The sequence below is a fragment of the Zootermopsis nevadensis genome, unplaced genomic scaffold (genome assembly GCF_977971745.1).
Source record: "Zootermopsis nevadensis isolate Lab colony 2312 unplaced genomic scaffold, Znev_1.0 Znev_ptg000031l, whole genome shotgun sequence".
In the NCBI taxonomy this organism is placed as follows: Eukaryota; Metazoa; Arthropoda; class Insecta; order Blattodea; family Termopsidae; genus Zootermopsis; species Zootermopsis nevadensis.
The window spans coordinates 6,629,973-6,646,880 of NW_028259163.1; the positions used below are offsets into that span (position 1 = coordinate 6,629,973).

The following is a 16,908-nucleotide window of genomic DNA, read 5'->3' on the forward strand; positions in this document are numbered from 1 at the left end:
CTTCCCTGATTAACCGGTCCATGTAGCCGGTTTTTGAGGAGAGGATAGAAGTGTCCTCTAGCTGTATCTTGTGCTCCAAGTTGAAGCGGTGTTCAGCAAACGCAGATTTCTCGGGCTGCCCGAGCCGGATGTGGCGTTCGTGCTCCTTGATCCTGGCCTCAACGGAACGGCCTGTCTGGCCGATGTAGACTTTTCCGCACTCGCAGGGAACTCTGTATACGCCAGGCGTCTTCAGTCCTAGGTCGTCCTTTACCGGCCGGAGAAAACTGGGAATTTTCTTTGGCGGAAGACCAACAGACTTGATGTCGTGCCTGGCCAGCAACCTGCTTATGCGGTTGAAGGTCGTCCCGACGTAGGGCAGGAAGGCAACCGAGGCTGGTTTTTCAGTAGGCGGTGGCAGCCTCGCAGGCGGATTGAGAGCTTTCTGAATCTGACGGTTGCTGTATCCGTTTTTCCTGAAGGTGGTGGTGAGTGCCTCCAGTTCACTCTGTAGGCTGTCGTGGTCGCAAAGGGCTTTAGCCCTGTGTACCAGGGTCGAGAGTACGGCCTGTTTGTTGGACGGGTGGTGATGGGAATTGGAGTTGAGGTAAAGGTCGGTATGGGTTGGTTTCCGGTACACCTTGTGGCCTAATGAGCCGTCAGGTTTCCGGTGAATGTCTATGTCGAGGAATGGGAGATGGTCGTCGTGGCCTATTACGGGAGCGCGTGCACCACACGAGGCGCGAGTTAGATGCGATCTCCCGGGACCTGTTGGGCATGCACCTCCGCCTCGCTGCGGAGCTGTCCACCGCGGACTGGGACCTCATCGACCGCATCACGTTCGAGAGGGCTTCACGGACTGCGGCTGACGACAAAGCCAGGCAGTGCCAGAAGTTCCAGCGACTGCATGGAGCTCAGCATGCAGGCCCGCGGACCGACACGAAGAAAACTGTGGTTAACCTGAGCGGAAGGCCACTGGAGGATGCTGCCTACGCTGCCCTGGGCAAGGGCTTGAACTATGCGGTAGCACCTACAGTGCTGCCCATCGAGGATTTCCTGAGCGGTGTTGAGAGAGCTGTTCGCCCCCTACCTGTGGAAGCAGCCGAGGAGGTCCGGCAAGAGACCGTTCGGATCCTGAGAGCCTCCAAGAAGCCGAAAGACAATCTGTCCGGAGCTGAAAGGAGAGCTCTCCGAGCACTGCGGAATAACGCGGACCTCACGGTCCTCCCGGCAGACAAGGGTAGCGCGACGGTTGTCCTCAGCACTGACGACTACAACGGGAAGATCCGAGCCCTTCTGGAAGCCCCGACGTACAGGCTACTGTCTAAGGACCCTACGGAAGCCGTTGAAAGGAAGACCTTAATTAATTAATGTTTGAAGATCCCAAGATGGCGGTCTTCTGCAGTTCCCTGACGTCGTGTTCGCCCGGGATGTTGTCAAAATATTTTCTGAGCGACCTGGAGACAGTTCCTGTCGCCCCTAAAATTATTGGGATTAATTTTGCTTGAACCTTCGACATTCTCTGTATTTCTATGAGAAGGTCCTTCTATTTCAAGATCTTCTCCGCCTCCTTCTTAATTACGTTCCTGTCAGTCGGCGTTGCTACGTCAATTCAGAGGCGAGTTCCGTTTTTGTTTCGGATTATAACATCCGCTTTGTTATTTGTGATGGTTCCATCTCTTCTGATTTGCTGGTTCCACTAAATAGTTATTTTTAAATCTCCACTGGTCTCCACTGTCTTCGGGAGGTGTTCATACCAATGATTCTCTTCTAGCTTTACCCCAGCTTTCCTGCTTATGTTAAAATGTAACTGAGTACAAACACGATCATGTCTTTTGCCAGCACGGGGCATCCGGACATAACGTGATCTGTCGTCTCATCAAATCGCTGCTGTAATCTGACTTTCAGATCTCCTCTTGTTAGCCACAGAAACGAGTCTCTTTGTTTATGAGTTGTCTGTCCAAACTTCGGAGATGTTTTTTGTTCTCCCATTTTCTCTTTATTCTCTCTTGAATCAAAGTCTTACTTTGTTTTCCTTCATCTTCAGAATTGAGTTCGTCTTTGATTTTCGATGCTGTCTTAGTTATTGAGTTCGTTTTGCCTGAGACCTGTCGTGTAATTTTACGATATTAATCTATGGATCCTTCCGATGCTTTATGTGCAAATACTCTGCCATATTAACTTTATTATTATTGTTCATCACATTTAATATTTTCGTCTGCATTTGTGAACTCGTGTAAGAGAATTGGCTTGTCTTCTTTCGACGTAAATTCGTCTCTACGGAAGGGTCATTCGGTAAAACAGCGTTACTTACGAAAATGTGTAAGATTCATACCAACAATGTGTAAATAGGGACCGACAATGGTCAGGTTTTATGTGAACACCTGCGTCTACAACAATGATAGAAAAAGGATTCGAATTTCTAACACGCCTGCAACAATGTTGGTTGAGCATGCCGTAAGGCTCTTTTCTCATTTATTATGCACGCAGTATAATAGCCTGAATGAACCGTATTGCACTCCACTCCTTTACCTAAGAAACTAATTGTTACGTCATCTGTTTACTCGGCATTGTTGTGTTTCATTATCGCCGTCAACAATCCGCTTTCGTCATTGCCGAAAGAGCTGAGCTGTGAATCGCTTGTAGAAAAAGTGCGTCGTAGAGAAGATAATTTTGTGCTGTTAACAAACTTTTAGAATATCACAAGTTCTCATCTTACATAAGAATTATTAAGAAATCTGTGATACTCCATTTTAGTTTCGATTAAATTGATATTTTCCGGTGGACATCGAGGTCTCGTATAATTGAACAAAGTTTGAGGTAAGTAATTCCTATTAATTATTATTATTCATCACATTTAATGTTTTTCCCTCTGATGCAAATAATGAGGCAAAGTGACGTACAATTTTCTAACCTAACCTAACCTAACCTAACCTAACCAAAATTGGAAACGGGGATCGTCTTTTGCCATTTTATAACTCCTGAAGAAGCCATGTTGGATGCTCCTGGAGCCATAAGATTATTCCATCGCAACGAAGACGTTTCGGAGTTTAATAAGACGGTGTTTAATACAGACCTTGCAGTAGATTGTGTTGCAGACGATGTGACTGGATGCCTTGGAAGTCGTGACTTTCGAGGTATCCAGTCACATCAGAACTCTGATGATGGGAACAGAGTTGCTTCCCGAAACGTCGGTTTACTACGGTAACCAGTTAACGCAGCTGATTGCCTGAGAAGATTTCATTAATTGTACTCGCCGCGACGAGACTGACTTCTGTTAGCGTACGACATCATTTATAGTAAAATAATGTCCTGGTAAACAATTAACAATTTACAATTTTAAAGGGATAAGACGTGTTCAGTGGCCCAGAATCTTAATAAAAATGTTTCGCATTGATATTGTACACTTAATATCTACAAAATCTTCACCTGGTGTGAAAAATTAAAAATTTGGGATGTGACGTCTAAAACTTCACGGCTCTGTTCAGCGACTGCTATAAATCGTATTGAATCTCGATAGACATTCTATAACTGACGCCATGTCCAAGCCCTGCTTGAGAATCTGATAGCAGAGCGTTTAATCAAATTATTTCGCTCTAAATTTGAATACCAAGATTACTACGAGCCCCTCATCTGGACCATATCCCGAGGCATAAGAATTCAGTCCATGACCTCAGTCTCCATTTACTTAGTGTCCATTTTAATATTATCATCCCACTAATATTTAGGTTCCAAAATGGTCTCTTCCTTGTGCAATTTTGCGCATTATACGGCAGGCCCAAATATTCTTCTCAATGCCGTCTTGTCAGACACTGTCAGTTGATAAGGAGTGTGTCAATTGGAACAATGAACGACCTTTTTCAGGAATGGCTGTAAAGCAAGGAAGTTGCAGCTCTCTGCAAGACAGGAAGTGCCTGTGCACCGATGGATTGCAATTTCTGAGTGAGTTCAGAGAGAAGGAGATTCTGTGTGACGCGGTTTTGAAGCTGGAAGATGGCGGATCCTTTCCTGTCCACAGTGTGATCCTCTCGATGTTCAGCAAATATTTCAGGTTTGATTGGTCGCTGTTGAGGTTGTTAACGCGTGAAATTAGGACGTAAGAGAACTTCAGAACGTAGCAGAATTCAAGTAGAAAGTGAAGTTTGGTGTCATTTTTCGTTGCAGAAAACTGAAATCTGTGCATGGCTTTTTATATGTTGTGATTTGTCTATTGTGGTGAGATATCAGGTTCTCAGGGCGGCGAGTATGAAGATGGCCCTCTTCTGGATTGTTGCGCCGTGTAATATGTTAACAGAAGTTGACTCCCGTTACTCTCTGGTTATGGGGCAGTTGCCACGATGCACAGACACTGACGTGTATCTTCAGTTGTTTATCGCGAAGGCGTTGGTTACTCAACGCTCTGATTCTGAGGGCCTTCGCTTTGTACGACAATGATCTATGCGATGCCCCTGAATCATCCATTACAAAGATGGCTGTCCTGTCGTTTGTAGCGCCTTTGAAGTCTGTCGGCCATCTTCTTACTCACCGCCGAGAAAAACCTAAAATCCTTCGATATATCGAGCTCACACAACGTATGAAAAATATTCACATAAAATAAAAATACGTTCTTCACACAACAGACGTTAACAAAACTATTCACTGCTTTTTGACTACAACTTCGAGTAAATTACTATTATGAATTTCTGTTCGCATTTCTCAATATCATTCCGCTTCAAGGGGGCAGAGTCCCTGTGTGTTTATGTATTAACGGCTGCTTCGTGATGTTCCAGCAAACTCTTCGTCGAGAAACTGCGCGCCCACGAGCAGAACGACGTTCTCGTGGAAGGAGTCAGCTCGGACATGATGGCCCAGATACTGGACTATATGTACACAAAGAAGATGGACGTTAATCACGGAAACGTCGGTCAGCTGCTCGAAACGTCCGACTACTTGTCCGTGGAAGACATTATTGAGCTCTGCTGTCAGTTCCACAAGGACAGGATGGACCTTGATAATTGCTTCGGAATCCTACGTCTCGCAAGGTAATTGATGTTCATTGGTCACTTTCAGGGACTCTAACCTTCGTTACAGAAGCAACTTCGTTGTTCCGAGACCAGCCAAGTTCAGCGTCAGAGCTGGTTGTTTGGACTTCGGACTGGGACTGGATTACGAGAATCGTGGTTCCATCCATTCACCATTTTACAAGAGTTTACTTCTATAATACGTGTTGCACAATTATATGGATTTATTGTATGGCTATATATTACGAATAATTTGTTTGGTCGGTCGGTCCAGAGACTAGGAGCTTTTGGTCGTCATAATTCGACTGTTTGCAGACCACGTGAAACTGTAGCCACGGCTCAAACCACGAGGTGGGCGAAATGAGGTGATTAATTTAATCAAGTGAAACGTGAATGATCTATGAGGGTTATAATTTCTCGATCTTCTGCCGAAATTCTTTCTTTCTGCATGACTCTGATACGCACTTGCCATTGTCAATATCAAAATCCCCCCACCCCCTTCATACGAACCACAAAATTTTACCAAGTGCCGACCTCCTAAGGTCAATGCCGGAATAGAAATTCATATCGAATGCAGTTCGATCCTCTGCTCAAATTTTCTCCTCGCTCACCTTCGAACGCCTTGCCTTCTCCTCACAGTCGTAAACTTCTCCCTTTCCCCACTTAAATGAAAGCCTGTCTCTACTTCGTCTCCTCGTTCATTCGGGGTTTTGGTAAAAGATGGCGGCGAGCAGACACTACAGAATCTACTTCTAGCTGCAGAATTTCACTTCGTCGAGATTTCGAATGCGCTCATGAGCCCGTTTTGATTCTCGTTTCAGCAAATTTCAATCTTGCGCCGACCTTGAATCTGACGCTCGTCACTTCGTTTTGAGCGCCTTCGTTCATTTGTCTCAGCAAAGCAAGGAACTGCTGGAATTGCCGGTAGAGGAGCTGCAGGCGATTATCGGGGCGGATGCTCTGAACGTCAAAGACGAGAAGGTCGTGTGGAACTGCGTACTCCGGTGGATCGACCACGACGCAGAGAACAGAAAAGGACACATGGCAGAGCTCCTGAAGAACGTCAGGCTGGGACTAATCGAGAAAGAATTCCTCCAAGAGGTCAGTACGTAAATGTTTACGTGCGGGGAAAGCACGCAAGTCCGAATCCACTTTCGGACGCGTTCGTAAAGCTTCATCGCATCATTCTGCATGTAGCAATTGCAGAACGTCTGAACAGAATGTCATTGTTCTTTGTTTCCTATGAATTGTAATAGACCGGGCAGTACAGGGAAGGCGCATGCGTTGCTTTCGTTCTCCCACGTAGGACAAAACAAGCGATTTCCCCCGTGCAGCTTATGCAACTCGCTCAGCTCGCGTGTTATCGCTCACGAGGGACATTGCCTTTGAGCTTTGAGCCAAATAAGACCGAAGCAAGCAGCTCGCATGGGAGAGATAATAAATACATACACAATTTTTTAATGCAACTCAAAATACAGATCTTACTTAAGTCTGTATCTTGCGATTGAAATGATTTTTAATAAAATTCCTTTAGGCCGATTCTAACAATGCTCTCCCTATCTCTGTCACCTGCACACTTGTGAGAGCGACATTACGTAAAACATGAAAATTCTTCTCCTGTGTACGCCATAATCTCTTTCGGTGGGTTTCCCAATCAAAATTGTGTGTTCGTCTGTAATGAAACGTCCAAAGATTCACACTGTCTCTTCTTAAATGTTGATAAGGGTTACACTGCACTGTTAAACAGATAAGAAGTCACCCTTATGTGAAGGAAAATGAGACATGGAGACCCGTGATCTACGAGACGCTGGATTTCCTGCTCGACCCTTCAATTGTCTCCGAGAACGCCCGGGAATTTCTGACTCCAAAGTATGAGAGCAAACGAATTCCTTTTGGCATTCTCTTTGTTATTGGAGGTTCGACCCCTGGAATTACCACTGATTCGATGCAAACTTACGACGCGATGACAGACCAATGGCTTAAGGTGAGTTCCACACAAATGCTCCTTGTTGAATGACGTCTGCAAAACATTTTCTCGTTGCTTATTTCATTGCAAGTATTTGAACTCTCTTTGCCCATTATTTAACCTTAATTTATTTCCATTGCAGTGGAAGTTATTTTTAAACAAACAAATTACAGGCACGAGAATTAAACTGGATAAATAAATTAAATAAAATTTTCTCGTTTGTGAAATGTGTGTTCAAATTGGAGTCCACGAAATAAATTTTGTTCGCCACATTCAACATTTACCATAAACGTCCTACGTGAAATATTATAACGACTTGTCTGGTGGGTTTGGACCTTAATCGAAATTATTGTTGTCCATAATTGTTATTTGCGATAATATTATTATAATTATAATATTATAATTAATATTAGCCACAATTTCACGGTTGCTTCGCATTAAATTCGCACGACTTTTCTCGCGTGCGGAAGGCCGGGCCAGCCAGCACGGTGCAGAAATATTCGTCTGCTCCCTTGGTTGGCCAGAATCTTACGTAAAATGTTAAACTTTGGTGGACCTCACGGACAAAAGAATTATGTGCCCGTATTATGTCGTCGTTGTAGATCGAGGAGGGCGACCCGACCGGACCGCGAACTCGCCATGGCGTCGCGGCTGTCGGTTTTAACATTTACGTCATCGGTGGTTTTCACGACGATAAATCCTCGAAGTCAGTCCGCTGCTTCAACGCAGTTACAAAGACATGGACCGAGCTGGAGCACATGATTGACTGCAGGTAAGACACGACTCGAAGACGAACGAAATCCGTCCTTCTTGAAAAGCTGGTAGTTGTTCTGCTAGTCAAGATATAAACCTGTATCGCTCACAAACAGGAGCATTCAGTACAGTACAAATAAAAGTACTTGCATCGGTGTTGGTTTTCGTTAAAACCCGAATAGAAGCCAGTTACTAATTTCGTTCTTAGTTTCTCCAGGAGATTTCTAAAAAGCCTTCGACTCTGTGAAGAGCGAAGTGTTTTATAATATTCTTATTCAATTTGGTGTACCAAAGAAACTGGTGAGTCTAATAAAATGTGCTTAAATGAAACCTGTAGCAAAATTTGTGTACTTAAATATTTATCTGAGACATTCTTCATCAAGAACGGTCTGAAACAAGGAGATGCTTTGACTCCCTTGCTCTTTAACTTTGCGCTAGAATATGCCATCAGGAAAGTCCAAGATAGGCAGGAGGGTTTGCAATTGAATGGGACACATCAGCTATTGGCATTTGCTGATGATGTTAATTTATTGGGGGACGATATAAATACAATAAAGAGGAACGCAGAAGTTTTACTAGAGGCTGGTAGACAAGTGGGGCTGGAAGTAAATTCAGAAAAAACTAAGTACATGTTGGTATCTCGTCATCAGAAGACAGGATTATCTTAGGGTGGCTGATAAATCCTTTGAAAGGGTTACAAAGTTCAAATATCTGGGAACAACAATAACAAATCAAAATGACACTCATGAGGAAGTTAGGAGGAGATTAAATTCTGGAAATGCTTGCTACTTCTCAGTTCAAAATATTTTGTCTTCCCGTCTGATTTCCAAGAATCTAAAAATTCAAATATACAAAACAATAATTCTGCCTGTAGTTTTGTATGTGTGCGAAACATGGCCTCTCACTCAGAGGGAGGAACACAGATTGCAGGTGTTTGAGAATCGGGTGTTGAGGAGGACATTTGGGCCTAAGAGGGAAGATGATGGGGCGTGGAGAAAACTGCATAATGATGATCTTAAAAATCTGTACTGCTCCCCCAGTATTGTCAGGGTGATTAAGTCAAGAAGAATGAGATTGGTGGGGCATGTGGAATGCATGGATGGGGCGAAAGGTGTGCACCGGGAAGCCTGAGGGGGAGAGACCTCTGGGGAGACCTAGACGTAGATGGGAGGATAATGTCAGGCGAGATCTATGGGAGATAGGAGTTGAAGGAGACTGGATTTTGTTGGCCCAGGACAGGGTCCGGTTTAGGGCTTTGGTTAGTCCGGTGATGAACCTTCGGGTTCGGTAAGCCATCTAGTTGGTTGGGTCCACTATTTGGGAAGCCTGAGGGGAAGAGACCTCTGGGGAGACCTAGACGTAGATGGGAGGATAATGTCAGGCGGGATCTATGGGAGATAGGAGTCGAAGGAGACTGGTTTTTGTTGGTCCAGTGGAGGGCTTTGGTTAGTTCGGTGATGAACCTTCGGGTTCGGTAAGCCATCTAGTTAGTTAGATTCCCCAGGTTTTACGATTTTCTTGCTACAACAGAGAATGCAGAGTGAATTTCTGCGAAAGAGAACTTGTTTGTGTCAGTAACAAATGAGCGTGAAGCATATCAACGCCTGTACTCTTTTGTTTCAGAGCCGACTTCAGTGTGGCGGTGCTCGGGGATGTGGTGTACGCTATTGGTGGCTGCGATGACAATTGTCGACTTTATTCGTCCGAGCGATACGACCACAGGACGAACAAGTGGTCGAGGATCGCTTCTCTGAACACCGACCGAACCCACGCAAGTGCGACTGCACTCAATGGTAAATCGAATCTCGCGAAACAGAACAGCATCGATTAATGTAAAACGGCGAAGCTGTCATAACTGAGAGACAGAATCCAGTTACAGCTGCAGGTTATAGAGCGCACTAAGATTTAATAACAGACCAAGAGGAACTATTTATAGAAATAGGTCTAAGTCCTGAACGTATTCCTGTAATTTACCACCATTTTAATTAATTCTGATCGGAAGTGAGAAGCGAGCGACAGAATGAAATTGTCTGCCGGCCTTTTACACTTGATGCTCGTTTCGCCTGCTGAAATCATTTCCTTCTACAGGCTAATTACTACGAATTGTCCCACATCTGTACTACGTACGATAACTCAGCACATCTGAAATATGTGGCGCCATATGTGTCATGTCGCTGGTCCCTCTTTGCAGGTAAAGTCTACGTCGTTGGCGGATTCGATGGCAGTACGTATCTGGCCTCAGCGGAGGTGTATGACCCACAGAAGAACGAATGGACGAAGATTTCCTTGATGCATTCCAAACGCAGCGGCCTGTGTTGCGTCGCCTTCCAGGGCAGTGTGTACGCCGTAGGTAAGAATCTGCGACTTCGTGAGCAGAATTTGTCTCCTGCTTTTACGGAATTGGTGTGTCAACAATTTTAACCTCTTTTTACGTGACTTGTGTTTCGTGGTTTCGACGACTTTCTCCACAAAGCTCACTAACAACAACAACAACAACGCGTAATCTGTTGTTGTATTTCTATTATTGTGTGCCTCAATAGTCACGTGTTTTGTCGAGCGTGGGAGAGAAATTTCATTTTGCTCTGTGGCAACACTGGCCCCGTCACCCTACAGAGCCCGCGTTGTTTGAATCCCGCGCTCCTTATTATTCGGTTTATGCAACGAATTACGTTTTCAACAATGCAATGTGTTTATTGGCAAGTTCTGCGGTACAAAATCATTTTGGAAATTCGACGGAGTCACTCGTCAGTCGTCAGATTGCCTGAGAACGTGTTGAAACGGATTCCGTTGTGTACGCCTGGGCTCGGAATGCTTTCAAAACATTTCTCGACTATAAAACTATAACCTTCGTGCGTAACTGTAATCTAATACGCACATTGAACGTGACTTCCGAAACACCGCGAAGTTCAGGACAATCTTCATGTAATGGCGCTCTGTATAAATGAACTACATAAATTCCACTGTTCACTAATCGGGCGATAAGGACGAGAAAACGTGCTCCTTCGAAGCCACTTTATTCCTGATTTGTTGCCGATGCAAACATGAACATTGCAAAAAGGAGCGAATTTGTCTCGTCTCTCACTCACGTGGCTTCAGACATTTTATGTTTCGTTCATTCATTCATTACGAGGACCGAATTTCATATTTCGGAGCATAAAACAATGCGATGAGGTGGGCTGAGTGTGTAGCACGCATGGAATATACGAGAAATGCGAAATATTAATCTGAAATCCTTAAGGGAAGAGATCGCGCAAATAGGAGGATAATATTAAAAGTGATTTTAGAAAAAATACGTTACGTGAGAACGGTCGAATGATGGGATTTTGTGAACACGGTAATGAACATTGTAGTTCCGTTGAAGGCTAGAAATTCCTTGACCGGTTAAGGGAGAAATAATTATCGGCAAGGACCTGGAACACCTTTCGTTCTGCAGACCTAACACAGAGCATTGTACCCGCAGGAGGATTTCACGAAAAGTCTCGCTCTACGAGCACAGGCGAGAAATACGACCCAGAAACAGACACGTGGACCGAGATCCCCAACCTTTCGCACCCACGTGGCAACTTCGTGCTTCAAGTGATTAACGACGCCATCTACGCCTTCGGTGGTATTCACGACAAAACGCCCATTCGCCAAGTTGAGCGTTTCGACGGCGGGAGACATGAATGGTTTGTTTGTTAGTTTAGGATCTTTTCACAAACTACAACTTGTGAAACAAGAATGAGTTTAGATCAAGGGGACGAGTCCTACGGAGTATTTTGGCCTTGTGGGCTCTTAGAAATTTTCCGACGTTTCAGAGGCGCTTGAGGCTTCCATCATCCCGGCTGCAAGTATTAAGCCCCGCGAAACGCGGGCGGGGCTTGTGAGTTGCAGGGAGAGCGGGCAGATGGCTGAGTAAGGCAAAGCGGACCACAGTCGAAGCTTCTTTGAACAGGGACACCCTTTCGGGGCCGCCATAATAATCTCGATATCCGGCCACTTGCAAGCCTGAGATTTAGCGACATTTTGTATCCGTCCCGAGTTCTTTGTATGTGATGGGGGTTCATTTGCGCCGCACAGAGCCTCGTCTGGCCCCGGCAGGACACGACATCTCGCAGTCTTAACCCGCCTTCCGGTCGCGATGTAATGACACGCGTTCCTTCTCGTCAACTGTTCGCCCGGCTCCTATGTTTCTGTGAGTGAACTAACGATCACGTGGGCTCGTTCGATCTCTCGAAGAAATTGGAGGGTTTGCAAAAACCGTGGAACGGGGGAATTTCAGTTGGAGGTTGACTGGGACAAAACTAGAGGGCTTGGGCGTCTCTTCTGACGCAATCTAGAGCAACCCCGTCGAGTCCCAATTATTCGACACCGCAGACATCTTAGAACCTCAAAAACGCATTTTGGAAGAAGATTGTTGAATATCTGTGCATAATAGCACTGGCCTTAGTCGTAGGCGACGTAAATTTAAAAGAAGAATTCTTAAGGGCGAGTATAAAGTCCTTGATAAGTTTTGTCTTGTTTTGAAGGGCTTGTGTATCTTCTGTGGTTCCGTCTTTATGTGCGATGAGATTGGTTTTGTGCCTTAGATAATGCATAACCTTGATTATTTTCACAACTGCAGGGAAAAGCTTGCAGACATGACGACTCCACTTAGAGATGGTGTGTCGGCCTGCGTGGTCGAGCGACTTCCGAATGTAGGCGACTACATCCACAAACGGAAGCATCAGTTGGTGGAGGAGGACGGACAGGGGATTGAGGCCAAGTCCGACGCTCCTCTGACACCTAAAGGCGACGGGCAAGAAGACCAAGACCTCGACGAACATTGAATACGAAATTTGTCTTTTTGAATAATAGTATTAGAACAATCACGAAAAGAAGAAATCTACAAAGTTCACTTGCTTCAAAAAAAATCACAAGAAGATTAAATCAAAAATAATATTTGTGCCAAACAGCAGCAAAATTTTAAAAATTTTCTACCATGAATATCATCACGTTCTAATGTACTGACTTCCTGGTCCCTTGATTTCTGCTCGCATTTCGTACTAATATTTCCACAGCCGCCCTTTTGTCTCGGTTCTTTACGCATTTCCTTTATTTAATAGCAGTTTATAACTCACCGTTCTAAACTTTAATCGTTTAGACACTAAACTTTAGAGTATTTTAGTATTTTTCCTTAAACTTCCCCTGAGATCCTGAAAATTAAATTCTGAAAATCTTTCCAGTTCTGTTTAATTCAATGCAGGATACAAAACTTACGCAAAAATATTATACTAGAGACTATCGGGAAGGATAGAATGTTTGCAACTGAATTAATAACAGAAAAAAGACGATAATACAACTTGCCAATTTACCTTCTCCTCGTTGGTCATGAAAAAGCTTTCGACAGAGAGAATAGAAATAAAATTTGAGCAATTTTAAATAGCAATGGATACTCACAACATCTAATAACGAGCGAAAAGTTACTGTATAATAACAGCTTACAAGTTTCGAACCCTTAAGGAGGGCAAGGCTCGACGTCGGGCTGTCGCGCCATAGAAGAAGAAGAATAACATCACACATTTAAGGAAACAAAATTGAGATACAAAAGGAATTGCTAACCAACAACTCTCATGGTTACTTTCTAACGTGATTTTTGTCTAACAGGAAAGACCTGCTGAAATTCAATGGCAACGCATTTCACTCATAATTTCTAGTGTTTCGACCTATTTTTGTGCAGACTATGCCTGTATCAGATGCACGTGCTTTGTTCCCACGTGGAACAGAGTTCAGTTCCTGGCTCGCCTGTCTAATCCTGCACGTGTCATTTTGACTCATGGGCTCTTAGAGGTCGCGGCGTTTTCGCTTTAGAAAGCTAGCGAATACCCAACGTTGCAATTAAAGTGATCATGCGAGAAAAGTTAGAGGACAGGAAGTCGAAGTTCGACGTCCAAACTGAGTGGATGCAGGACACCGCTATCGACGTCCCTGCAACCGCAACGTCGAGTCATTTTCGGGTAGGCCTTGGCAATATCTGAGTTTGATTGAAGAAAATCCATTGAGCAGGCGAATTACAAAAAAGTGTGAATGTGTCCAACTTTGGATTCCACGCAGGTCTTACAAACAGTTTTTAGTTTAATTATTATTTTAATCATCTATAACATTTAGTTATTTTGCAATAATAATACAATATTATGTTTTCAGTTCATTGTTTGTTTCCTTTGTATTGTTGTTAGTGCTTGGCTGTTACTGGCCTCACTTTAATAAAGGAATTGAATTGAATTATTATTCAAAATTCTTCATTTTGACCATATTTTATGGTATTTAATCTTAAAAGTTTTGTCTAGCTTTTAATGTTTATTGTTCTTTTAGTATTAATGAATTGAATTATTATATTACTTAGGCATATTAATTAGCACATTTTCTTTTCAATCATCTCTCAATAAGGGAATTGAATTGAATTATTATTATTTACTAATATGATACATTTTTATATTTAGTTTCATTTGTTTGTTTTTGTATTTGTAATGTTTACTTTTATTATTATTGAAATGAATTAATTATTTATTATATTTTATCCTGTACTCTGGTTTGGCTGTTGTCGAGCACTTTAATCAATGAATTGAATTATTATTATTATTATTATTGACTTGATGACATTCCTAGCTTTGTTATAAAGGGATGTTCGGAAATCTTTGTTCCTGTTCTCAAGCACATCTTTAATCTAAGTTTAACACAGAATTATTTCCCTATTTTATGGAAACAGGCAGCAGTAGTTCCTGTTTTTAAAAAAGGTAACTCGGCCACTGTTAGTAACTACCGACCCATTTCTATACTTAATACTTTTTCCAAATTATTTGAACTTGTTATTTATGATCATGTCTCACATTACATAAAGTCGAAATTAAATCCTTGTCAGCATGGTTTTACTAAATCTCAATCTATAGTTACTAATCTCGTAACCTATCTTGATTTTATTAATCCAATAGTTGGCTCCCAGGGTCAAGCTGATGCTGTTTATTTTGATCTTAGCAGTGCATTTGATCTTGTCCCTCACAATCTATTACTCAACAAGCTCAGTGCTTTTGGACTCTCTGATGGTTATGTATATACACTGGTTTCGTAGTTACTTAACCAACAGACAATCCCAGGTTCGCGTTTCTGGAACTCTTTCGTCTCCTTTTGTAGTCCTCTCTGGAGTTCCACAGGGATCCGTTTTGGGTCCTCTACTTTTCAATTTGTTTATTGATGATATATGCCAAGTAATTAATCATTCTAAATGCCTTCTTTTCGCTGATATCAAAATTTTTCGTGCCATTAAATCTCCCAACGACTGCAATCAACTTCAAACTGACATTGACTCGGTATAAGGTTGGTGCACTGCTAACTTCATGAAACTCAATATTAGTAAAACTACAGTAATTTCCTTCTCCAGGAAAACCACTACTTTGATCTTTGATTACAAACTTTTTCAGTCCTCCATAACACGTACCGATACCATTAAAGACCTGGGAATATTTATCGACTCCAAGCTCCGATTTCACAACCATGTTGACCACATATTTTCACATTGTATTAAGTTGCTGGGTCTTGTTCGCACGTTAACCTTTTCGTTCTCTTCTCTCGATTGCCTGTATATGTTATATGTAACCTTAGTTAGATCCAAGCTCGAGTACGCCTCGGTCGCTTGGAATTCTATTACGACTACTGATGCCAACAAACTGGAACGTATCCAGCAGAAGTTTGCAGCCCTTTGCTACTATCGTTTTCTCCCCCAAGTGCATTACAGCTACGCTGATGCGTTAGAGTTTTTAAAACTCCATACCCTGCGTAAGAGAAGGCATTGCAGTGATGCACTGTTCCTTGCACAGGTTTACCGCGGTTTTAAATGCTGTCCTTCCCTTCTGGAAGCTGTCGGTCTCCGCATTCCTGCTCGGAATCTGAGAGATTTTTCTATGTTCAGTTTTAGCCCTTTGTTCAAAAACAGTCCTTCTGCTAGATGCGCATCAGCTGCTAATGTTGTCTGCAGGGATTTGGACATATTCGAGACGAAAATTGTCACACTTCTTTACATTTTATAATAGTATAAGTTACTTAATTGATTCATGATATTTTTACAAATATCCTAATGTAGTTAGTAGTAATTTTTTGTGTATTCTTTCCGTATCAATGTATTTTATATATTGCTTGTTTTACCTTTTATGTTTTACTGTGTTTGTGAGTTTATCTCTGTGCTGTATCTGTAATTGGCCATCAGGCTGTTGATACAGCACACAAATAATAAAGAATTGAATTGAATTGAAAAAAAAATATTTCACTTTTGACGTAAATACGTCTATAAGGAAGGGTCATTCGGCAAAAATGTGTTACGAAAAAGTGTAACTTCATTGTTATGTTACCTAGGAAACCTCATCTGTTTATTCGGCATTATTGTTACCTATAAAATATTACATTACATTTCATTACATTCACCTACCAAAGACCCATCTTAAGCGTAACTAATTCAGGTTAAATAAGCAAAGTCTTTATCAAACTTATCTCAATTGTAAAGCATGTATAAAGGAAATATTTAGAATAAAGCCAATATATAAATCTCCTTTCCATAAAGACGTATTTACGTCACATTCTCCGGAACCGTGGTTCCACTGTCACTTTTTGGCTTGCTGATTTCAAAAGCGACATTATTCTCAATCGGCACAAATTGAGGTTTACCTGTATTTACTAGCCACCCTACGATAATTTTGCCCGCCTGTCTTCTGATGACGAGATACCAACATGTACTTGGTTTTTTCTGAAAGGAAAGCATTTTGCTGTAGTGAATTGGGTTAGGTTTCTAGTTTGAACATTTTAAAAAGGAGAATTTCGCGACACAGTAATTTCAGTATTACCAACTTTCCCGCAATACGGAAGATACAGAAAACGTGTAATTGCGGTACTACGTTTTAAACTTTCAAACACGTCATTCTAAACCCTAGTTTATTGAATAACATAAAATATAATTGGCAAGCTTGACCTCTGAAGTTTATGTGGTAAACCCGGCGCTAACTGTAAATATGTAACGTGTTTTATCTACGGCCACACGAACGTTTAATGAATTAATGGTTTTAGTGCATTAAGCCACTGAATGAAGTTCCAATGACGTGAAAAATTATTTTTCACTAACCCCAAATTCAAATAACTGAATATAATGTGAGCGGCTGAAAAGCCAAGTTACAACAATAACGTATATTTGATGCTCAGTAAAAATGGCTT

General features: G+C 42.4%; 1 protein-coding gene across 1 annotated transcript; it reads left to right on the forward strand.

Moving 5' to 3' along the window:
* The first annotated feature begins 2,579 nt into the window (after positions 1-2,579).
* On the forward strand, positions 2,580-15,954 carry LOC110831925 (kelch-like protein 10). The gene is made up of 10 exons (XM_087359250.1): positions 2,580-2,799; positions 3,844-4,030; positions 4,749-5,000; positions 5,801-6,080; positions 6,727-6,963; positions 7,548-7,717; positions 9,322-9,491; positions 9,890-10,048; positions 11,159-11,366; positions 12,302-15,954. The coding sequence occupies exons 2-10, from the start codon at positions 3,846-3,848 to the stop codon at positions 12,504-12,506; spliced, it is 1,866 nt and encodes a 621-aa protein (XP_087215376.1). The 5' UTR covers positions 2,580-2,799; positions 3,844-3,845; the 3' UTR covers positions 12,507-15,954.
* Positions 15,955-16,908: the final 954 nt, after the last annotated feature.